This window comes from Leuresthes tenuis, unplaced genomic scaffold, assembly GCF_036924035.1.
Source record: "Leuresthes tenuis unplaced genomic scaffold, fLeuTen1.0.hap1 SCAF_7, whole genome shotgun sequence".
Taxonomy (NCBI): domain Eukaryota; kingdom Metazoa; phylum Chordata; class Actinopteri; order Atheriniformes; family Atherinopsidae; genus Leuresthes; species Leuresthes tenuis.
Window position 1 is genome coordinate 35,495,324 of NW_027325361.1, and position 24,638 is coordinate 35,519,961.

The 24,638-nt window shown below is 40.0% G+C and overlaps 1 protein-coding gene across 6 annotated transcripts in view; it reads right to left on the minus strand.

Annotated features, from left to right (window-relative positions):
• Positions 1 to 9: 9 nt before the first annotated feature.
• nfic (nuclear factor I/C) overlaps positions 10 to 24,638 on the minus strand; it is a 79,563-nt gene continuing 54,934 nt past the window's right edge. For 2 of the 6 annotated variants that reach the window (XM_072390231.1, XM_072390232.1), the window contains exons 12-13: positions 23,817 to 23,905; positions 3,384 to 13,999 (exon numbers count right to left, since the gene is read on the minus strand). In XM_072390231.1, the coding sequence (XP_072246332.1) occupies positions 13,979 to 13,999; positions 23,817 to 23,905 (110 nt within the window). In that variant the 3' untranslated portion in view covers positions 3,384 to 13,978. Of the gene's footprint in view, positions 710 to 3,383; positions 14,000 to 14,195; positions 21,456 to 23,816; positions 23,906 to 24,638 lie in introns of those variants that run through there. The other 4 variants (XM_072390229.1, XM_072390228.1, XM_072390227.1 and 1 more) reach the window with 4 other exon arrangements.

A 24,638-nucleotide genomic window follows, 5' to 3' on the forward strand; every position in this document is an offset into this window, starting at 1 on the left:
CACACAGACACGAGGACCCCCTGCAGACTCTTTCAAACCCGCTTGCTGCACCTCAAAGACTGCTAAAGACTCTTTGCACTAATGGCCCACTGCACTTTATATTGTTTCTGTAAAAGTTGATGCTTCTCTATCATCAGTGCAATAATTATCACATTCTTAACCATTCCAGTGCAATAACTACAAGTGCAATATAAACAATCTGTATAATCTGTACATTCTGCATTCATACTTATACATATTTTAATAATTTTTTATGCCTTTTCATTTTTCTCACCGAGAGCACCACTGCATTTTTTTATGTTGCAGAAACATAATGACAATTAAAAAATCTTGAATCTTGATTCTTGAACCAATCATTTGTGTTATCTTTTTGAGCCAGAAGTGGGACTCAAAAAACTGAACACCAGAAAACCAAACCTAAAAAAACTATTCATCCATCCACCCGTTATACTCATCTGTATATGCTTATACAGATGAGTATAACGATTATGCTTATCTGATGTCAGATTGGGGAGGCAACAGGTCCAGGAGGGAGACCCACACATCCTTCTCCCCAGCTGCACTTTCCACCTCCTTCTGGGGGATCCCAAGGTGTTCCCAGGCCAGTTGGGATATATATTCCCTCCAGTGTGTTCTGGGTCTGCCCCAGGGCCTCCTCGTAGTTGGACGTGCCTAAAAACCTCCATAGGATTTCTTCATGTGTGCACAGCTGTGGAGAAAAGGCCTGTTTGTATCGTAATTATGCAAAAACATATAAAAACTCCTCATGCCTACACTCTCTTTGGTGTAAAGGATACTCCTATATCTCTCTCAAAACCTTTTGCATCACACCTTGGTTTGGCAACAGCACTGTACAGAACTGTAGAGCTCTGCAGAGAGTAATCAAAGCAGCCCAGTGTTGCATCAGATCTGATCTGTCCTTCCTTTTCAGGCACTGCCAGAGCAGAGCCATCAAAATCTTCAAAGACGCCAGTAACTGTCTGTTTCAGCTGCTGAGCTCAGGCAAACAGTTCTGCAACCTGACAAGAACTGAGAGACTCAGGAATAGCTTTTACCTCCAGAGTATAAGGCTCCTGAACCAGTCCATGCGTCTCCATTCTGCACTTTCATCATCTCACTGTGACTTTCCCAATTTGACCTTATTCTTATATTGATTCTTTATGCTGCTTTTAATGCCATTGCTGCTTATCTGTTATATTGTTACTACCAGACTTGCGTTGTTTAGTATATATTTTAGAATATATTTCAAGAATTTGATATTTTTCAGTATATTTCTAGCTTTTTATTTCTTCTTATTTTATTGCTTAAATCCATTTTTGCACAGTCTAAGGGGTGACTCAGGGTTACATTTCACTGCATGTTACACGTGTATAACTGAGCATGTGACAAATAAGAAGTAATATAGCCAAAATCAGGTCTGTTGCATCCTTAGTGGAGATGGAAATGATTGTGCTTTCTTTAATCTCATTCAGTCCTGACTATTGTAATTCTGTTTCTGTTTACTTATCAGAGCAGAGCTTCTCTGAACTGCTTCACAAATGGTCCAGAATGCAGCTGCCAGGCTGCCAGAGAAAAGCTCCCAGAAGCTCTCCTATGTCACCAGATCGGCTCCTGGTCAGGTTCAGAATCCAGTTCAGAGTTCTTGTTCTTCCATTCAGAGCCTTACATGGCTCTGCTGCAACCTGATCAGAACAACAGGACTCTGAAGTCTTCTGATCAAGGTTTGTTGGTTGTTCCTCCATCCTGACTATCAGGTTTCATTGACACTTTATGTTTTGAAATATGTCTTGCATCGTCATTTCCTTTTTATTTTGAAATATTAACTTCCCTCTTGTTTCTCCTCTTGTACCTTGCCCTTCCTCCTGTGTCAAGTGTCTGATTGTCTTCCCTGATTCCCTAAGTGTTTCCACCTGTTCCCCATGGCTCCTCATGTATTCAAATAGTCTGTGTCTCCCTTGTCTTGTGCCAGTGTGTCGCAACAATCAGTTGAGAGTTCTTCATTCTAGCCTTTCCTAGTGTTCCAATCGTGTTTCCCTGGTCTTTCGAAGTCGAAGTTTTTGAATTCTAGTTTATCCATCCATCCATTTTCTATACCGTCAATCCGTGGTCAGGTAGCGGGTGGGCCGGAGCCTATCCCAGCAGTCGAATTCTAGTTTAGATTCGTATAATTTCATTGTCTGTTTTGGTTTCCTCCATTTTTGGAGTGATCTTTTGTTTGTAACATTTCATAGATATAAGAGTGGTTGCGTATAGCATTTTAACTTCATAGAAATCTCCATTAGAAGGAGGAGATTTTGTTTATTCCGCCTCTTTAGAAGAGTGATTTAAGTTTAAAGATAATCTTTTATAGCTTTTAATTTTTCCTCCTGGAGTGGAGTGAGTTATGATTTTGATAAAAGTTTATATCTACACTATTTCATAGCCCTTGTTTTCTCTGTTCAGGAGACCCATAAGAAGTTGAATAATAAAACTGTGTTATACTGAAAGATCCTGCATCTGTGTCCTGATGGTTTCTGACACTGGCACTCATGGAAACAATGTTTCTGAGGTTGTTGCTCCCAAACTTTGGAACTCTTCCATTAGACTTGAGATCTGTGAGCAATGTGCACATTTTAAAAAAGCTTCATGAAAACCATCTTTTCAAATGGGCTTTTGTTTAACTGTATTGTATGGTATGCGTTATCTTTCTTTGATATCGTATTGTGTTTTTATTATTTTTTTATGTTTCTGTGAAGCACTTTGTGACATATGTTCTTGAAAAGTGCAAAAAAATAAAATTAATTTACTACTTGTCTGAGTTTTTGCTTTAGGAACCACCAACGCTGCAGCCCTCTTAACCACTCGGTGCTCGTCAGCTGCCTGGTGACACGACAAGCACAGATGACCTTCTGGCCACAGCATCCGAGGTCTTAAACATGGTCCATTCGTATTCAGTGTCCCAAACCTCCCCTTGAAGGTGAGAAAAACTCAAAAATACTGGCAACTGTGAAGTTTGCCTCTGTAGAATTTCCACCCGAACATTGTGGAGGGGTTTAAGCACCCCCATGATGCTGAGAACTGTGCTGTCTGGGGCATTAGCCTTTATCCCATGTGTGGGTTTACTAGTTCCCAGAGCTACAGATGTGATATGCACGGTACTTTGACTATAACAATTTTGTCTACTATTACCTCCTTGTCTTTTTCAGCTTGTCATATTTATATTTATCAGATTTTTTTCCTTTATTTCTCTCAATGACATTTCTTTCATCTTACAAAAAACTAAATAAAAAATTTTAAATTGTAGACTGTAAAATGTATTATTACTGTTTCACAAACGTCTGTCAGAAAATGACTCTTTTCAGAGAATGGCAGGTTAGACATGAACAAAATGAAAGAACACAAGGTTTCTGAGTTGTGGTATAGTTTGTTTATTGATGGAATATTTTTGCATAGGGAAACATACTAATTTCCAGTAATGAATTTATTAGAATCTCCTGCTAACAATGGTAAATATGGTTCTAAAGACATATCAAATATGTTAATACTTCCCACAGCAGATGAATAACATTATGTGAGATGCACATGTTCAGAAAAGCTGTCACTCAAATCATGATACATTCACAAAGGAACAGAAACTTCAACCATGTTAAGTCAACAACTTTGTATCATGTATATAAAGGCTGATGATGAAACAAGCTGTCAGCAGTCTTGTTAAAGCTGCTCCAGGGTGGAGCAGGAGCCCTTTCCACAGTAAACATCCAGAACAGGGTTAATGCCAGCAGTCCAGCTCTTCCAAACACACCTCCATTGCATCTATTATTTATTTTATTGGTATACCAGCCGTGCATTTCTGTGTGCTTCAGATTGGCTGTGGGATGTTACGAACAATGATTAAGTTAATTAAAGTAACTAGGATGAGTTCATTAGTCACTACACTCCCTGGGTAACCATCGTGATAATACTGACATTTTTCTTTGGGAAGTGGCCACAATACACACATGTTTCCATACAGCAGATAATAGACGGGTCTGAGGCGACAGCTCTCCACTCCACAACATTGTCCACTGTTTTCAGGTACCGGAGAACCTCACGTATCCTTTCTTAACACATTTATTATTGTTCTGTCATGACCATGACCAAATGAAGCATAGCATTTCTTCATGTGTGTACAGCTGTGGAGAAAAGGCCTGTTTGTATTGTAATTATGCAAAAACATATAAAAACTCCCCATGCCTACACTCTCTTTGATGTAAAGGATACTCCTATATCTCTCTCTATAAATATATGTATATATATATATATATATTTATATATATATATATATATATATATATATATATATATATATATATATATTTATATATATATATATATATATATATATATATATATACATACAGCTGTGTGTGAATGTGTATATATGAAAACAAGCAAAACTGTCCTTTACAATATCTGAAAAATCATGGAAAAAATTTTTAAAAAATGCATTAAGATGTTTTATGGGAAACAACAATGTAATTCATTCTAAACTGTCTTCCCCACACAGAGTAAACAGTGCAGAACTAATGAACCTGCAGACTGAAAATAAGACAAATCCCTGTCATAGGAAGTTTTGCAGCTCTACAATCTGATTTCAGCAACATTGAAAGACTTTTCATCTGCTTTCAATTTGTAAAAGAACAAGGGATTCTTTTAAAATTACAAAAAACAAAAAAATAAACTTGAAATTCAAATAGAAAAAGTTCCAATAAAGAGAGAGAGAGAAAGAGAGAATTATTGGAGGAAACAGCAAATCACACGAGTAGTTAACACAGAAGAGCCCTCCATGAAACTATTTCCACAAAATCATTCCTAAACTTAAAGGTTTATGTTTGGAAGAGTTTTCCGGTTCCTCACACATTCAGCACCTAACAAACAGGAATCACCAACCAACAGTTATACGTTTTACTTGCAGTAACAACCGTAGATCTCCGCAGCTCCTGCTTTGTACGACAGCATAGAGAAACAAAAACACCCAACAATCATGTCATCTTTGTGACCACAAAGTCAACACTGTTTGTGACCAAATCAATGAGGTTCAGCTTTCACAGAAACGGACCCTACCTTCCCAGCATTAAGCATATCAGACTTTTCAGTCAGCTACCAGAAGTCAAACAGTCAGTATGAATTAAATTAGGAGGCACTAATTAATGCACGGTTCATTTTAAGCTCCTGAAAAAAACCCCAAAGGTTGTTCATATTCACAAGAATTTGCATCTGATATGTTCACGAGGCAGAATATAATGATTAGTTCCTGTTGAACAAAGTTGAGTTGAATCCTAAACCCAACACAGTACTGTTCATTATGGACACTTTGGGTCCACTTAAGTGTTGCAAATTATACTGAACTGGTACTTGGCACAGGTTCTAGTTCTAAAAAGACAATGTATGGAAGTGAGATCTAATTCATTATGTTCGCAACATGTTATCACTGACAGTACTAAGCAACAACCATATCTCTTAATGTTCCTGTGGTGTAATTTCACAATTACAAGTCAAATACTACAAAAATAATATGAATAACGACAGAAGATGCGCTGTATAAAGAATATGAGAATGGCTGTCTGTGGAAACAGCTAAATGATAAACAAAATGAAAACAAGTAAACAAGCTGACGTGTCAAAATATATACACAACCATGTATGATATAACAACTTCCTTTCCAGATTAGTAAACACAGCAGAGTCGTTAATATGTGTGAAGCAATAGCAAAAAATCATGTGTTTTCTCCAAGTTAGACAGGGACATTATCAGATCTCTGTGTGATGCGTCAAAAATAAACCTACAGCATCAACATGCAGAACTAAAGATAAAGCCGATAAGGAGCTGAACATATTGCTGCTTACATTTCAGTAAGAAGCTGCTGTTTGACCTGTTCTTTGTAAGTGCTCACAAAATAAGCGCAACCTTAAAAACTGAGGAGAGGACACAGCTTTAGTCATTGAAAATGAAGCAGCTGAACTTCAGTGGTCGTGTTTTCTCTACATTTTCTTCAGTGATTTGGTTGTTATATGGCTCGTCACCTTAGGTCCTGCAGTGATGGCAATATTGTGAATTTGGACACAGCATTCACTATAAAGTGAAAACATACTTAAAACTGAACAAGCAGTGCAGTGATAAGCAATGATTGTTGTTGATATCCTAGTTTCATTAGAATTAGAGTGTTTGTATTTTAGGACAATGTGTGAATGGGGAACTGAGATGATGTGTTTGACATCAGCACTGTCAGAATATCCAATTTTCACAACAGGATTATCACTGTTTAATAACTCCTAATAACAATGATATCTATAAAGAATTTGGCAAATTGTTTAATTTCTGTCTCTTTTCATCCAGATAACTTAGAATCAAAGCACACTGTTATAAATAATAAATAGCGAACTTGATAATGACATTTTAATATTCAACCAATAGCGCTTGCACTAACTCTAATTTCAGACAAAACTGAAGTCATTATCTTTGGACCTGAGCGATTCTGGGAGAAATTGTCTAGCTATATAATTACTCTAGATGGCGTTTCCTTCCTGGAGTAATTTTTGACCAGAATTTATCCTTTGGCTCACATATAAAACAGGTTTCTAGGAATGCCTTCTTTCACCTTCGTAATATTGCCAAAATTAAACTGCTCCATGCATTTGTTACTTCAGGACTGGACTACTGTAATTCTTTATTATTGTTTATTACTGTAATTCTGTCCCTCACATTCTCTGAAAAGCCTCCAGCTGATCCAAAATGCTGCAGCCAGAGTTCTGATGAGAACTAACAGGAGAGATCATGTTTCTCCAGTTTTAGCTTCTCTTCATTGGCTCCCTGTTAAATTCAGAATAGAATTTAAGATTCTTCTCCTCACATATAAAGCTCTTAATGACCAAGCTCCATCATATCTAAAGATGTCATTGTTGCATATTTTCCCAACAGTTCACTTGTTGTCCCCTCTTTTCTGTTCTCTCAACCCCCAGCCAGTTGAGGCTGATGGCCGCCTTTCCTGGTTCTGGTTCTGATGGAGGTTTCTTCCTGTTAAAAGGGAGTTTTCCTCTCCACTACTGCCTCGTGCACACTCAGTAAGGGGAATTGAATCAAAAAGGTTTTGATGCAATTAGTGACCAATTTGAATTTTAATTGTTTGAGCTGATTTGATTATCATTGTATTACAATGAATTTGATTCTAATTGGACTGAATTGGACTGAGTCTTTGAAGTGCCATGAGATGACAATTGTTGTGATTTGGTGCTTTATTAATAAAATTGAAGTGAATGATTTAGACACGTCATTCTCACTTTTTGAAGACTCCTGACTTGAAGCTAGAAGTTCCAAAGAATGTGAATACAGTGAATGTGATTATTGTTGATCAGCTACAATTTAGTGAATGAAATAGACATGGAGGGAGACTCCAACCTATATCTAAAATCTAACCAAACTGCACTGCTTTTACCAGTCTCACCAGTCTCTAAGTGCATTTGTTCTCCCTACAGGTGCTGGTTTAGAATGTAAATCTGTCTTATATTGGTCTTAGTTAGAGTACTGGTAGGGATCTGGAAGCAGTGATATGATGACTAAACACATGATGCACACCTTGGCAATAAGCTGAAGCAGACATAAAACCAACAAAGCTTCGACAGTTTTCCGTAACCCACTACATCAGCCAAACAATCAATTTAATCTCTGCCCATCCCCTTTAGCTGTAAAAAAAAACAAACAAAAAAAACCGCTGATGAGATACATGGAAACTTTTGTGTTTCATAGTGTCTTCCCCCTCAAACTTAACTAGAATGTAGAAACCAGAGCTAGAAAAACCGTCATAAGATCTTTTCTTCTCCTGTTTGAAATTATAGGTAGCATACAAGTTCCATTCTCATGCAGTCCTGTATGCAGTTCCATTATCATATTAACCAGAATATTATTCTTGACAGCACTGATATCTTTGATTGAAAGAGGCATTGAAAACATGAACTTATTTATTCAAACCATTAATCCAGCCAGCTACTTTGAAGGTTAACAGCTGCAGGCTGAGATCAGCTTCATCCCAGGTTGCACTTGCTTTTCATGGGAGATGAAGCTCGAAATGATAAATTCTATCAGGAGAGAGAAAAAATCATTTTAACAAACATAGCTGGAACATTAACATTAGGTTGAAGGACCTTTTCATTTTAGCTCGTACTTCCTGACAGTATTCTCATTACTTGGCACAGGTTCTAGTACCACCCAGGTCCTGGGTTCAGCTTTCAGCTTTGAGTTGATTCAGAGCAGGCTTATTTAAGATCAGACAGAATTTCTGGAATGGCCCTCTACTACTGACTTCCTACACAGTCATGGATTAGTGTCATTTCAAACTGCCTGGACTGGTATTGTGCCATTCTAAATTTTTGGTGGACCGAATGAATGTGATATTCATTTAGTTTTTGATGTGCCATGCAGCCAAAAACATTTTTAGATGTGGCCTAAGTGATAATAATGTATATGAGGATAATAACGCCACACAGTAACTGCAGCATGCTTCTAAGGACATGTTCCATAAGGATGGTACTACAGCAGAAAGAAACACAGAATAAGTCAATCTTGTGTGTGATTTTACAAAATGCATCTAAAATACATAGAGGTGATCCATGTATTCTAAAAATGTTGCTGCCAACACAGAATCAGCATAACCTCAGTCCCTATGGTTCCTAAATGAACACAGAAGTATGTGGTGCTCTTAACTGGATGTCTAAAACCGTCATTGTTCATCATCCTCATCTTGCTACACTTCCCTCAGTTTCACCCATTTCATGGATTCACTTACGGTGCCACCCTAGATTAAAATGCATGAACACAGCACACTATATGTCATTTTGTTTATAACTCATAAGCTATACATAGTTTATACACATTGCTGTGTTTACATCTCTAGTTCTACAAGAAACATAACAACAACCTAATCTAAAGGATAAAAGCCAAGTGGAGTCACAACAGCACTGCGTACATGTAACCATACAAAGCATGTTTGGTCCATTGCTGTGTCCAATCACATGATCAGTCACATGGACGGTGTTTTCATGGCCAATCAAAGAGTGCCGCGTATCGAAGCCTAAACCTGAACATGTTTGAAATGTTTCCATTCTCTGGATATGAGTGGCTAAATGTCTGACAATACATACATAGTACAGAGAAAGACTTTCTCGTGCATGAAGTACTGTCTTGTATCATATCAAAACATATTGTCTGTTCACATTTATGTGAACAGACAGGATCAAAACATTTCAAAGTGCCAGTCTCACATCCAAGAAGTCATAATGTAACCACACCCTAAACACACTACTGTCCACATTTAGGTCAAATACACAGAGAAACTGTTCAGCAGCGTGTGAATGAGGTTACGCATCCTACAGCAAAGTGAACGCTCATTTCCTTTATAGTCCTCTCACACGTCAGGAAACATGTCAGTTTAAGCAGCAGAGCCACTGAATCATAGCAGAGTACAACCAACACAAACAATAACTCTGCAAAATTACAACATAAAAGAACAATACAACATTTCCAAGCTCTCATCTGACTTCAGAGTCCCTGCTGTTTCTGAGCTTTCTTTCAAATCGGAGTTGGATTCAATGGCAGGACTTCCTCCATCAAACTTAGAATCAGAGTTCAAGTCAAATACAGAAGTAACATCACAATACCAGATTCCCACTTTGGACACACAGTTAGTCTGTAACAAATGAATCACCTGATGAAATTTGTCCAATGACAGCAACAAAAATGGATGTTGACTTCAAACCACTGTGCCCATGGTTGTGTTTACAGCAGGTCATGTCGTCACTCAGCTAGTTTGCTGTGTCTGTGGGGTACTGCACTGACAGCAAACCAGATTCTCACATGCCACCACACAAGTCTATTTCCAAAAATGTGAGACTGTTCCTTTCACATTGTAAAAAATGAGCACATCTGTTAGGGAGGAGAGAATAAATGCTATTGCAGCCACAGGTGGAGCAGCTGAGCTAGTGACACACTGCTCACTGCTACAACCTAAAACTGTTAATCTGTTGCACTGTTAATATCAAGCAATCACACATGCAGCTTTTTTAAGTGCTACCAGCTTTACCACGAAAAGTGCCCTCACTTTTCCTTAAAGTGTTATTGTTTTCTAACTTAAGGCAAGGCACATGTGTTTTATGAAACATCGTGCAAAATAGAAGCTTTAAAAGCAGAGCTATTATTAAAATTGAAAGAAACAGACAGGGCCTCCATCCACTGCCCTCTAATGTAGTGCAGAGTACTGAGGGAAGAAGACGAGGAGGAAGAGCAGGATAGAGATGAAGAGGTATCATCAGGTTGAGCCATGCATTCTTTAGGTCAGCACAGCGACCATGGCAGCACCATGCAGTACACATCAGCTTAAAGCCAACTTGAACCTAACACTAACCAGAAGCCGGCCCGATGAGCAACTCCCCCCACCCCCCCACCTGATGCTTCTGTAGGCACACACTTGAGTTGAACCCCCAACAAAGACAATAGAAGAGGCACCTGTGCAACCAGCAGAAGTCTGCCTTCAAGCTGTCCAGTAGAAAGCCCTGGGAAGTCCATGCAGGCACGGGGCTGTGGTGGATGACAGGAGACTATGGTTCATGCCTTGTGCAAAAACAAAAACTGACTTCTTCATTTTAGTATAACTGTAGTTGTTATTTTCAATTTTCAGTCCCAGTCAGGTTAGAGTAAGAGAACAAAATTGTATGTTTATGCTTAGGAAAATGTTTGAGTTACACAAGACTTAAATGATGTCAGAAAGTCTGTCTGGGTAAAGCAAACTTCTCCCATGTGCAACTCCTGTACTGAAACAGAAATAATGCTAATTTGACGTACAGCCTTACTGCACATGTACAGAGTCAGTAGAAAGATGCAGGAGAGCCAAAAAGATGCTACTTCATACAGAGATACTTCTGTGAGTTTAAAAAGCTATATACTGTATATATGTATAAAAATATAGAAAAAAGCGCTCTCATTACAATACTGACAGATACTAACATTTAGACATGCATAGAGAAAGGGGGAAAAAGGAACATGTCCTGCACACTAACACACAGCTGCTCCCCACACCTGTGCCGGGTACATCTGCTGAAAGCAAAACACTACAGGATGCTAAATGTCCTCTTTTACTGCTGCTTGTTGCACCATAAAAGTTCTTTATGTGATCCCACAAATATTTGCTTCCTCCAGGAAATGAATGGGAACAGCTAGAGCAAAACTTCTGTATGGATCCAATCTTCAGTGGCTGCACAGTCCAAACCACAACATGTTGGACAGGTACACAGATGTTTCTTCTTCAGGCTATCAGCTTCAGTGCATTCATTAAGAATTCAATAATGGATACAACATTAAAGTGCCAAACGTCAGCATTTTGCAAGCTTTAATGAATGTAGAGGTCACACTCGCATGTTTATGCATTTAGAGTCAACTGGGCAGGTACACAGGAAGTGGCTCTTTGCCCTATAGGCATCAAGTACACAGGTGAAATATGCCCCTTTGCGTGCAGTCAAAAAGATTTTGGTACACCTTTAGAAATTACGACCAGAAAAAGTTGGCACTTTCAAACAGTATCCATTTTTTCATTCCTTTCTTAATTGGTAGGGCACAGACCCTGAGGAAAGATACTGTATGTTCGGTGACTGCTGGTTGAAAATGTTGTATTCAAACTTTCATCACTTCTTGAAGCACATCTCTGTCTTTCTAAGCAAACACTTGTGGGGTCATTAAAATTACTCACTGTTGTATAACAAGTAGTGAGGTTGACGTTTTGAGCGCAGAACCAAATGAGCTCATTCTGGAGTAACATCAGCAGAAAAACTGCAGATAATTTGTGTGTAAACACAGACCAACCAATCCTTTTTCCATCCACAGGGAAATACTTCTTAAAAACCTCATTTATGTTAGGTGTTTATGTTAATCTCCACAGTGATAAGTGAGATGAAAGGAAACACATGAAAAGGCCAGGAGTTTACCACTATTGCTGATGATTCTTACAATGAGTCTAACAGAGATATGTTTATCATTTTGATTATGGCTCCATTTTTTCAGAGGTATGTGGCTTTGAGATATTTCCATTATGTCAGAAAGAAAATAATGTCTGGACTCCACGAAATACTGAGCTTGTTTAATGTTTAAAATGATTCAATGATTAGTGTTAAAATGCTGCATTTAAGCTTTTAAAATAAAAACAAAGGCTTTTTAAAACTTATTGAATGATGTGAGCAATGGAAAGCCAGTCATAACAGAATATGCTCCACCTCACTGCAGCACAGTTATGATGCAAACACATGTCAAGGCTGGACACAAAGAAACAAGCTCATGACCAACCAACTCCGTTTCAAATGCTTGATTATTTGCTTGTTGGTTAAACTTGAACCCAACCCGAGCACCACTGCTGACCTGGTCCTCTGTTCATCTGTGTCTCACCGAGCTCAAATACAAGCTAAGCTCTGTTCACATGAACCTGTCTGGTGCCATGATTCACTCTAAAGCTAAACTAAACTCTTGGATTTTATGCTCAGCTCAGCTCTACATGCTTTTAATCTGCTCATTAGTATCAACACTCTACTGTCTAAACTCACTAGTTTGATCACACAATCATTCTCAGAAAGGGAAATGTAAAGTGATCATAGTGTGGTGCTTTTTAAATCTTAAAAAAAAAAAGCTTGAATGAACGTGGAAACACAGGAGCCGTATTCACATTCTGACACCCACACAGTTGTGCAGCCATGACTTCAGAGGACATTAAAATGACTTACATTCATTTCCTGGAGACTTTTTGTGGCCTTAACAACAGTACAGTCCAACACACTGTTTTATCTTAATATCTGATGCATGTGTGAGTACTTGGTGTCCCCATGAGAAAGAGACATCTCCAAAGTGTGAGTGTGTAAACATATAACATGGGTAATACCTGCCCTCCACCCCTCTACACACACATACAGGTATACACACCGCAGCAGACTGAAGTTTATAACTCAGCAAACAGAACACTGCTGGCTGTGCTGCCACTGAGAATTCTTGTTTTCAAGTGACAGACACACGTGTCTCTCTCACCTTTGGAACAACACTATCATGGCTCTGTCATGCATGCCTCTAAACTGGAATCTAATTGTAGCACTGTCTGTGTTGGGTTGGAGGAGGAGGTGTAAACAGAACTCAGATTCCACAATCACTCCTTGTTTTCTGGTAAAAAGCACAATCAAACAGTCTTTAAAAACATGAGCATTGCAAATCAACTTACTGGTTTCAGGCTGATGATTGTCAATAAAAAGACAAAGCCTCTGTCTTTTGGTAGATGGGAGAAGAGAAGAAAATGCGCCGTCTCAGCTTGTGTCAATAACAGTTAAAAAGTGCAAAGAAACAATATAAAGGATAGGCTCTTTCTTTTGAGTCAGTTTGGAAAATAAGGGAGGCTTATTTGCATATATTATAAGCAGCACCTGCAGCGGAGAGGGGCATTCTGGGTGTTGGGGGTGTGAGGGTATTTGGTGTTGGGATCTGTATGGGCCTTGTACTGAATTTAGCACAGATGGCCAGAAGTAAAGGCTGACAAAGATCCCTGGGACACAGGCCTCATCCTGAGGACACAGATGGGTTACAAGCTTCTTAGGTTCTGCTGTGTTGCCAGTTCTGGTCAGCAGTTCACCTGAACCTACCAGAGTCCTGCACCAAACCACTGCTTTTCCTCTAAAGTCACAACTCCTGCTATGGCCATTTGTAACAGCCATGTAGATTTATAACACACAAAATCCACAGCAGCATCCATCTTCTTTCCAAGCGGTCCATTTTGGTTATAAACACATATATAAATATAGAATCATGTATATTTATATATATATGTATGACCAGGTGTTATGTTTAAACGGTGCTCAATATATCTTTCCTCTGGCAATGCCCCGATGAGATAGTTTCCTTTACTCCAGGACAGCACTTCCATGAGCGACAGCTCCCCTTTAGAGTTCACTCAGTTGCCCAGATACCATGACTGGAACAGAGATAAAAACACAGTTAAAATTTAGTCTGAAATCACTTCCATTGGATATGTATGATCTCACTGCCCTTCATCCTTAAGTGCAAGACTTTGTGTACAAACTTGGTGACAAACATACAAGTATAAACAGCTATATAAGCACACTAGAAAGATATTCATGAGTTACATAAAAACTTTGAAGTTTAACTGCAATCAAAACTGATTATATTTATATTCCAAGTAAATAACCTGTAGAGGCTATTGTTCATTTGTGACCTCTGCTGACCCAATATATAACACTTAAAGTGAACAATGAACTGTATTTTCTCACAACCCCATTCTATTTGACCATTTTTGGTCAATGACCTTGGAGTTTACATTAATTGACTAGACATTATCCAATAGGATATTTTGAGACTTTGAGAGAACTGGAAAGTGATGTGCCACTAATTTCTATGAATTTTACCTGGCCCAGTGAAATAGTGTGATGACTGATGACAAAGCCTGTTGCAAAGCTAGAAATGCCTATTATTGCTAGAGAACAACAAGAATCCCAGGTTTCTTTTCAGCACTGTATTTAATTCAGTTCCGTTTTTGTTATATAGCACCAAATGACCACAAAAGTGATTTTAAGGCACTTTAAGAATATAATTCAGTTCAAGTCAGTTATAATACAATTCATTGTAGTATGATTATTATTCATCCATCCATCCATCCATCTATCTATCTATCTTCTATACCTTCTTAATCCAATTAAGGGTTGCAGAGGGCTGGAGCCTATCCCAGCTGTGATTGGGTGAGAGGCAGGGTACACCTTGGATGGGATCGCCAGTCCATCATAGGGCCCCACAGAGACAAACAACCATGTCTCACACTCACTCCTAGGAACAATTTAGAGTCACCAATTAACCTGACATTAGGGCTGCACGATAAATCGTTATAGAAATCGCGATTTCGATTCACAAAATCTCATTTCTACACACAGCGATTCTGAAGCATTTTATACCACGAGCTGCATCAAAAAACAAATGCTCCTATTTTTTCAAGCTCCCCCAAATGCAACACTGCGTTCTCCCTCAACCTATGGTAAAGCATCTTTACAAGTTAGAGTGGAGGAAAGTCTGCGGTGAGGAGGGTTAAATGGATGGCGACGAAAACCCAAGTGGTAGTGACGAGAGTCACCAACCCAAGCGAACCGAACTCGTGCCCAAAAAAGGCTCGCATTCGGCGGTGTGGAAGTATTTTGGATTTAAGCCAGAGGATGACAAACAGTGTGAGGTACATTGTAAAGAGTGTTTTGCCCTGGTAAAAGCACCGCAAGGCAACACCACAAATCTCTTCAATCACCTGAAACGTCACCACAATGTACAGCACGATGAAACCATACAAAGCAAAAAACAAAGACAGAGATCAATAACCGGAACCTTGTACAATGCAACGCCATACCCACCAAACTCCAGTAGACATAAGGAGATCACAGCAGCTATCACATATCACCTGGCCAAAGATATGGCCCCAATAAACACTGTACAATATGAGGGATTTCAGAGAATGATAAACACTCTCGACAAACAGTACTTGATGCCCTCCCGCAACTAATTTTCAAACGTTGCGCTTCCCAACATGTACAATAAGCAGTGGGCAGTGGTCGAGACAGAATTGCAGAGAATCAAACATTTTTACGCTACATCTGATTTATAGTCCAGTCACATCATGGAGCTATATTTGAGCATGATGGTTAATTTATAGTGCCCGATTTTTACTATCAAAAGCCGATGCTTACAGACAGTTTTTCTCCCTGAAGACCATACAGGAGAGGCCCTAGCACAGGGATTAAAGGATCCCCTCTCATCTTGGAGTCTGAAAGAGGAAACTGACCTACATTACAACATACACCGATCAAAAAAGGCCATCTCCCTCAATGACTGGACCAGGCTGCAATGTTTTAGCCGTAGACTCCATCCGGCAATAGGTGAGCTCCTTTATAAAGCTGTTTTGTTAAAGTACATCAGTGCCATAAACATTTTTTGAAAAAAAAAAATCATGCCAGAGAATCGTGATCTCAATTTTAAGCAAAAAAAATCATGATTCAGATTTGCTCCAGAATCGCGCAGCAGCATGTTTTTGGGTTGTGGGAGGAAGCCAGAGTATCCAGAAAGAATCCATACAAGCGGAGAACATGAAAACTCCACACAGAAAGAACCCAGTCAGGATTCAAACCAGGAATCCTCTTTCTGTGAGGCGACACAGCTAACCGCCACACCACTGTGCAGCCCAGTCCAATTCATATAATGCCAATTAAGAAAAAAAAAAGTTTGCATCAAAATTTCTCTTTGGTCCAATCCCCCATCTTGAGCGTGCATGAGGCGACTGTGGAAACAAAAAAACTCCCTTTTAACAGGAAGAAACCGCCATCAGAACTAGAGTCAGGAAGTGTGGCCATCCACCTCGATCAGCTGGGGTTTGAGAGGACAGAAAAGAGGGGACAACAAACACCTGACCAGGGATACCTAAACCCAAAGATGAAATGTCAAGAAGCAACTAAAAGAAATGTGAAAATTTCCCTGATAAAAATCAGTGATGGAGCCAAACTCCAAGTATATTGGTCTAAAGGTCCAATTTAGACCTAATGTTTGTGAGAACCAAAACTACCTGTGAGGGACCGAGCTGGTCAAGCACGAGGACGCAAATGGGTTTTTATTTACCCAAAGAACATAACATCAGGGCCCTTAAAAGAGGTCAAATGAACAAAACAAAGTAAAGTCATAACTTCAAACCAACTGTTCAAATGATAAGTAACTTAACACAGAAACCATACTAACTTAACAAAGAACCAAACTGACCTCTCAAACAGGAAACAAAGGAGAACTTAAATACTGGCTGATCAGACCAATTTTGAACACAAAAGGGGTAACACATACTAACAAATAAAGAAACAGAATTTAATAATTACTCAAACAAAGAATTAACAAAACAACTAAATAAACAAATTACTTGTAAATCTAAAGGAATACATCTTAACATCTAAAGGATGTAAACTACACCGTGTCCCCCCTGATGAAGCTGCCTTGGTACAGGCTCATTGCACTTCCTGTGCATGTGGTTTTGCCTGCAGCTTGTGCTCACGGTCTTTCATCCGCTCTAGCCATTTCAATGCTTTGTGGTCAGTCTGCAAGATGAACTCCCTCCCCAGCAGGTAGTACTTGAATGAGTCCAGAGCCCACTTGATAGCCAGAGCTTCCTTCTCCACAGTGGCATAATGTTCCTCTCAGGGAAATAGCTTGCGACTGATGTAGGCAACAGGATGCAGATCCCCCGATGACTCCTGCAGAAGCACAGCACCAACACCCCTCTCAGAGGCATCAGTTTGCAAGATAAAATCCTTGTTAAAATCTGGACTGTGCAACACTGGATCCTTACTCAGAGATCGCTGGATATCTCGAAAAGCTGCCCCTGCCTCTGCTGTCCACTGGACAAGGTGAGGGTGCCGTTTGCCTGTCATATCCGTCAGGATTGCAGCTCTTACTGAGAAGTTTGGAATGAATCGATGGTAAAAGCCTGCCATTCCAAGGAAAGATCTTAATTGCTTCTTAGTCTGTGGAAAAGGACAGGATTCAATTGCTTTGACTTTGTCAACTTGAGGCTTAATAACCCCACCTCCAATGGTGAAACCGAGGTACTGCGTCTCTACTCTGGCCAGGGCACACTTTGCAGGATTGATTGTGAGGCCAGCAGACTCCAAACGGCCCAGGACCTCCATCAGATGTTGCATATGTGTCTCCCAGGAGTCATCAAGTCAATGTCATCAAGATATGCACATGCATAATCAGCAAGTCCATCCAGTACCTGGTCCATCAGTCTTTGGAAGGTGGCAGGAGCCCCATGCAAACCAAATGGCAAAACTGTAAACTCAAACAGCCCCCAAGATGTGCGGAAAGCTGTCAGCTCACGAGACCGTTCACTAAGAGGCACCTGCCAATAGCCCGTAGAAAGGTCAATGGTGGTGAGATATTTAGCTTTTCCCAAGCGCTCAGTAAGTTCATCCATTCGTGGTGTTGGGTATGAATCAAACTTTGAAACAGAATTAAGGTACCTAAAGTCGATGCAGAATCTTATGGTTCCATCCTTCTTGGGAACCAAGACAACTGGGTTACACCACTCACTTTTTGAAGGCCGAATGATTCCCAGGGACAGCATAAGATCCACTTCTTTCTTTAAAGCCCCCAGGAGGCGCTCCGGTATCCTATAACTCATACGTCTCACTGATGCCTCAGCTTTCAGCACGATATCATGTTCCACCAAATTTGTGCGACCGGGATATTCTTGAAATATGTCTGAATTAATTAAAGATTTTACCTCAGACTGTTGTTCTTTGGTGAGATGACTCAAATCCAGGTCAGCATCTGAAGGTGATGGTAGATATTGATCCACCTCTTCTTCCTCTTCCACTCCACGGATGAGCAGCACCTCTGCCCCCATCTCACAACGCGGGATCCACTCTTTAAGCAGGTTGACATGAAGCACTTTACTTGATCGCTGAAGCCCCGGAGTTGCAACCTGGTAAGTTGTAGGGCCCAACTTCCTCTGCACTTCAAAGGGACCCTGCCATTTTGCCAGCAGCTTGCTGTCATTCGTGGGTAACATTACCAACACCTTTTGGCCTGGATTAAAGCTCCTCTCTCGGGCTGTACAATCATACCATGTTTTTTGTGACTCCTGTGCATCTGCCAGGCACGCCTGGGCCAACTCACTCATCTTTTGCAGTTTCTCTCTCATCTGGATATCATAGGATATAACATTAACGTGTTCCTCCTGTCCTTGGTTTCCTTCCCATGTTTCTTTTACCAAAGTCAGAGGGCCTCTTACCTCATGACCATAGAGAAGCTCAAAAGGGGAGAACCCAGTGGAAGCTTGAGGTACTTCCCTGTATGCAAAAAGCAGGTAAGGCAGCCACTGGTCCCAGTCAGATCCGGTATCATCAACAAACTTACGGAGCATTTGTTTGAGGGTCTGATTGAAGCGCTCTGTGAGCCCATCAGTTTGGGGATGGTATGGGGTAGTCCTCAGCCTCCTGATGCCAAGTAATTTATAAACCTGTTTCAATAGTCCAGACATAAAGTTAGTTCCTTGATCAGTGAGAATTTCACAGGGGAAACCAACCCTCGAAAAGAACTGTATCAGAGAGAAAGCCACAGATTTTGCTTTTATAGATTTTAATGGAAAAACTTCCGGATATCTAGTGGCATAATCTGTAATGACCAGCATGCATCGATTTCCCCTTTTGCTTTTCTCTACTGGACCAACAATGTCCATCCCAAGACGATTAAATGGAGTTCCAATAACAGGTAGAGGTTGAAGTGGAGCTCTTGAGGGGCCTTGAACTGATGTCTTCTGACACTGAGGGCAACTCCTGCAGAATTGTGCTACATCTGAGCGCAATCCAGGCCAGTGGAAGTGTCGCCTAATGCGAGCAGTGGTCTTGTATTTCCCTAGGTGGCCAGCCCAGGGAATAGAGTGGCCCAAGGTAAGAACCACATCTTGGACTGCTTGAGGGACCACAAGCCGCTTAGCCTGACCATGCTGATGGTAAAGAATGCCATTCTGTAAAAAATACCCCTCTTTGTCATTTCTAGGCTCAACCTCAGACTCTTCCTCTCTAGCTCTCAACAAAATGGCTGACAACGAGAGGTAATTTTGCTGCATCTCAGTTATGTTGGTGGGGATTTCAAATCCCAAAGGAACCTCTGGAGAAACCTCAGCTTGTGGTTTTACAACTGTTTGTACAAACTTCTCTTGTCTTCTTTGGCTGCGTGATTTCCTAGATTTCCCGGGATTTATTTCTAGATCAGCATCAAAGAAAGGCAAGGCACTAAGAGTTGGAAGATGCTCACTTTGCTTAGCTTGAGCCCTGGTCACAGCCACATTACAGGTTTGTACAGGTTTCAACAAGTCATAAAGTACTGGCAGATCTTCACCCAAAATTACTGGGAATTGCAAGTTATCTGTAACACCAACGTTCAATAGATATGGTTGTCCTTGCACTTCAATAAAGATGTCAGCCGTTGGATAATGCTTTTCATCACCATGCACACAACAGACTGGAATGGTTTCCCGCGTGAACACATTGGGTACATGCCGCCTGTGCACCAGGGTTTGAGTACTGCCAGTATCTATTAAAGCTTTGACTTTCCTCCCATTGATTTTTACTACAGTCATTTTCGTTGACAATCCTTTTCCTGGTTTCAAGTAATTTTGTCGTGGTACAAAGCCCATTTGGGTTAATTTGGATGAATTTCTTGGGCACATAGGCTTGGTGTGACCTTCCTGCCCACAAAGGTAACAAACTGGAGTTCTTCTGACAGGTTTAGCAAATGTATGTTCTTGCTGATCATCCCTTATTGGTGATTTACTCACACTTGCGGCTCTCTGGTGGTATTGAGGTGGTGGTGGTCTGTGGGTACCCTTGTCCTTTATGACAGTATTACTCCATGACTGGCCCTTCCGCCTGGCAGCCACAAACATATCAGCAAATGATGCAGCTTCAGCTGCATTTTTAGGATTATGTTCTTTTATCCAGACCTGAAGCTCAGGGGACAACAGTCTTAAGTATTGTTCCAGGATTATCATTTCACCAATTTCTTGTACAGTTTTACCTTTAGGCTGTATCCATTTCCCATACAACTCCTTTAGCCTCACATAGAGTTCTTTGGGGCTTTCTCCAGGCTGAACATACAGGGACCGGAACCTTTGTCTGTAAGTCTCTGGGTTAAAATCATACTTTCCCAATATGGCTTTTTTCACCTCATTGTAGTCCAGCGACTCATCAACATCCATATTAACATAGGCACCCCTTGCCTTACCAGTTAGTAGAGGAATGAGGCGAAAGACCCAGTCTGTTTGTGGCCATCTACAAGCAGCTGCAATTCTTTCAAAGGTAACCAGGAAATGTTCAATATCATCTTCACTGGTTAACTTCTGCAGTTTTGGCTCATGACAGACTGGTAACTGACCTGAGGGAGGGTTGGCTCTGATGTTGTCTGGTTGGGATGAGGCCTCGGCCTGCCAATGGTTATTCTCATCACTTGTCTCCTGCAGGTCTGGATCAGCTGCGATAGGCCCGGGGAAAGGAGATGTGCGAGCCTGCACTTCCATTTGTAAAAGCTGAAACTGATGTTGCAAAGCTTTAAACCGTTGATCTTGACGTGTAAATTCATGTTTCAGTTTTACCTCCCGTGCCTCCTGCTGTCCCATGAAGCCCCGTAAGATTCCAGCCACATCTGTCAGAGTTGGTTCCCTAACATCTTCACCCTCAGTGTCTGCTGCCATTTCAGAAACTCTAGTCTCCACTTCCTCTTCACGAGTGGTTTGATCTTCAGCCATCTTGGTTTCTGGTTTGTTTCTCTTCCCACGGTGCATAGCTGCGTCCTCGACTGGCTGATCCCACCACTGCCACCATATGTGAGGGACCAAGCTGGTCAAGCACGAGGACGCAGATAAATTAAAAAAGAAATGGGTTTTTATTTACCCAAAGAACATAACATCAGGGCCCTTAAAAGAGGTCAAATGAACAAAACAAAGTAAAGTCATAACTTCAAACCAACTGTTCAAATGATAAGTAACTTAACACAGAAACCATACTAACTTAACAAAGAACCAAACTGACCTCTCAAACAGGAAACAAAGGAGAACTTAAATACTGGCTGATCAGACCAATTTTGAACACAAAAGGGGTAACACATACTAACAAATAAAGAAACAGAATTTAATAATTACTCAAACAAAGAATTAACAAAACAACTAAATAAACAAATTACTTGTAAATCTAAAGGAATACATCTTAACATCTAAAGGATGTAAACTACACCGTGTCCCCCCTGATGAAGCTGCCTTGGTACAGGCTCATTGCACTTCCTGTGCATGTGGTTTTGCCTGCAGCTTGTGCTCACTTTTGCCCCCCCCCCCAGCTCTCATATGGCTCCTCCCAGCACCGATAGAAGAAAAGAAAACGGGTTTAACATAAAACAAGTTTAACAAAGTTGAAAATACAATTAGATCTAAATGTACGCGCTTACAAACAGAAATAATGCATTTCAACTTAGTTTAAACATATGTAAACAAAATGATATCAAGAAATACACATAACATAACTGAAAGTGTCGGTGCATGGGGTTACCGACTATTTAGCTGTGCGGCTGTAGGTGCAGCCGTCACACTACCCATTATCAGCATATCTCCATCAGCCAGAATTTAAAGTCATTCTGAAGAATTTGGCAAATGTTTTGTTCATTATGGTATGTAATACCACTGTAATAAAAAACAATCTCTTTGTGAGCCCTGCACATGTACAGCCATGGACATGAATTTGTTGTCATGTTAAAGATACCACAAAGATGCCATCAAAAGCCTACAAAAATGTTTTTTGTTTTTTTTTAAAGTTTAAACTGCAGTATCTCAGCTCCCATGCGCACCAGGGCAGTTTCAGCATAACAAAGGTTTGTGTACTTCAAAACGTTTCAAGAACTTCTCTAGTGTAGCTTTAAATGGTCTGAGGCTTTTTTTTCTAGGAGTAAATGTTATTTCAGCCCTGTCTGCTTAATTTCAACTGAGGTCTAAGGTTCAGGGTAGATTTAGCAAATAAAGTATGCATAGGTGTGTAGCTCCACTCAGTGTCAGTGCTCGCTGTAGTTTTGGCATTGGCATGCTGAGGAAGTCGTCTTCAGTTGTATTAGCTTTAAATTTATTTAAGTTACACAGTTCACAGGGTTGTGAATGTCTTTATTTGCACCTTAGAGCATAATTGTTGTGAAAAAAGTCAGATACGAGTGTATTATTGTTCGGATTTCACTGCTTTTTTTCAAAATCAGAGCAACCTTTCAATCTGGAGCTCATGTAATCACCACAGGTTGCAGTCCAAAATGTCTTCTCAGTTGTCTCTAACTTAGAAGAAACTTAGTAGAAACAAGAGGAACTGACCTTCAGTTGCAGTCACCTAAAATCTGTTAATGTTACACATTTCTGCAGGGTTTTAGGTGTTTTTTTGTACTACAGATTCATGTTTTATTGTCTGAATTCTCTGACCTTTTTCATTTTGGAGCTGCCAAAGTAATTGTCTGAGTTTGAATGTTGTTAACAGAGATTAACAACTATCTATGTGGTACAAGTTAATGCAATTTAATGAGCTATTGTGCATATCAAACCTGAGATAACAAAACACTAGGAATACACTGGGAACAGCAAATGTTCAGTGCTGTAAAAAGCCCATCCAAATGTTCAGGACAGTCTCAAAACCACTACGTCCATACCAGGGTTGCTTTTTGGGGCTGCTCCCCTAAACTGTTTTTAGTCAAATGGTTGGATTCCTGCGGTCGAAATGGAGGCGCCTTGAAAAGGATTGCATAAAGAAAAAGGTTTCTGCAGTTGAAATGCAGCTATGACCCTCTCTCCAACCTCTACCTGCCTAACACACATGCCGAGACACTTAAGCTGCAAATTATTGATTTTCTGTCAAAATTATTTATCCATCATTCAATATTGGTTAGGCTAGGTTGGCTAGGTTCAGAAATTAATTTCTTGATTAAACCAAAACATAAATGAAAAAGAAATTTATAAAAAGTTAAGAGTAGCTCAACTTAAACATTACATACCGGTTCATGCAGGTTTATCTCCATACATTTTTACAGTATATTCAGTGAACTATCTGCTCTATTAAACAGTAGATCAGTGACATCAAGTGTTCAATTCTAAAGACTAAATGATCCACCAATCTTGTTTTATAGGATCACCTCAATCCTCCCTAAATTGAGATTGACAATGCCAGATGATCAACACTAACCTGGGATTGGTAGAGTCCGCCTGGGTCTCGAGGGGTGACTCCAACGAAGGAAGATCGATTGGCAGGAGGTGTCCCAGGAGCAGAATATGCTGAGGATGGTTGTGTTCAACAATATCAGTCAATCTTTAAAAATTCAATCCTACTTACAATTTTATGATATAGCAGTAAATTATTCTGTCCATTTCACAAAGGAGCTACAACAGAAAATGTGTGTATGAAATGAGTGTAGTCCCATTCAATTCTAATCTAAAATTACCTTCCAAAGGGCCGCTAGGGGTCTGAAGACACTCTGTGGTTGTTTTGCTTTCTGTCATTGTGGTTTCACAGGGTTTCATTTGTTTTCTGATCAATGGATCATTTCCTGATGTAAAGTTCTGCTGAATTGATAGTGAATCTAAGTCACACCCCGTTTAAGGGTTTGTTGGCTTTTACATAGTAACTGGTCAAACAGTCAGGACATCAAATCTTATAAAAGCAAGCTCAGAAAACACTACAACCTCATTAAAGGATGAAGCAATCAGTAGATGGAAAAAACCTGTGGGACAAACCAACTCGTGGAGGACCTCATTGACTACAAATCAAAAGATGGAGGAATTCCAAGTGAAACACACATTAACACAGTGAAAAGGAAAATTTAAATACCATATAAAAATGATCAAAGAATCGAGACAGAAAACAATTAACTAAAAAAAACAATAATATTTGTTGTTGGGGGCATTATTTCCTGGTAGAGTCTCCTATGGCAACAGCACTTTGGCTGTTTGCACATTTAGTGCTTCAGAGAAGGAAAGCAGGCCTGGGTGGAGAACTGCTGACCTAAAC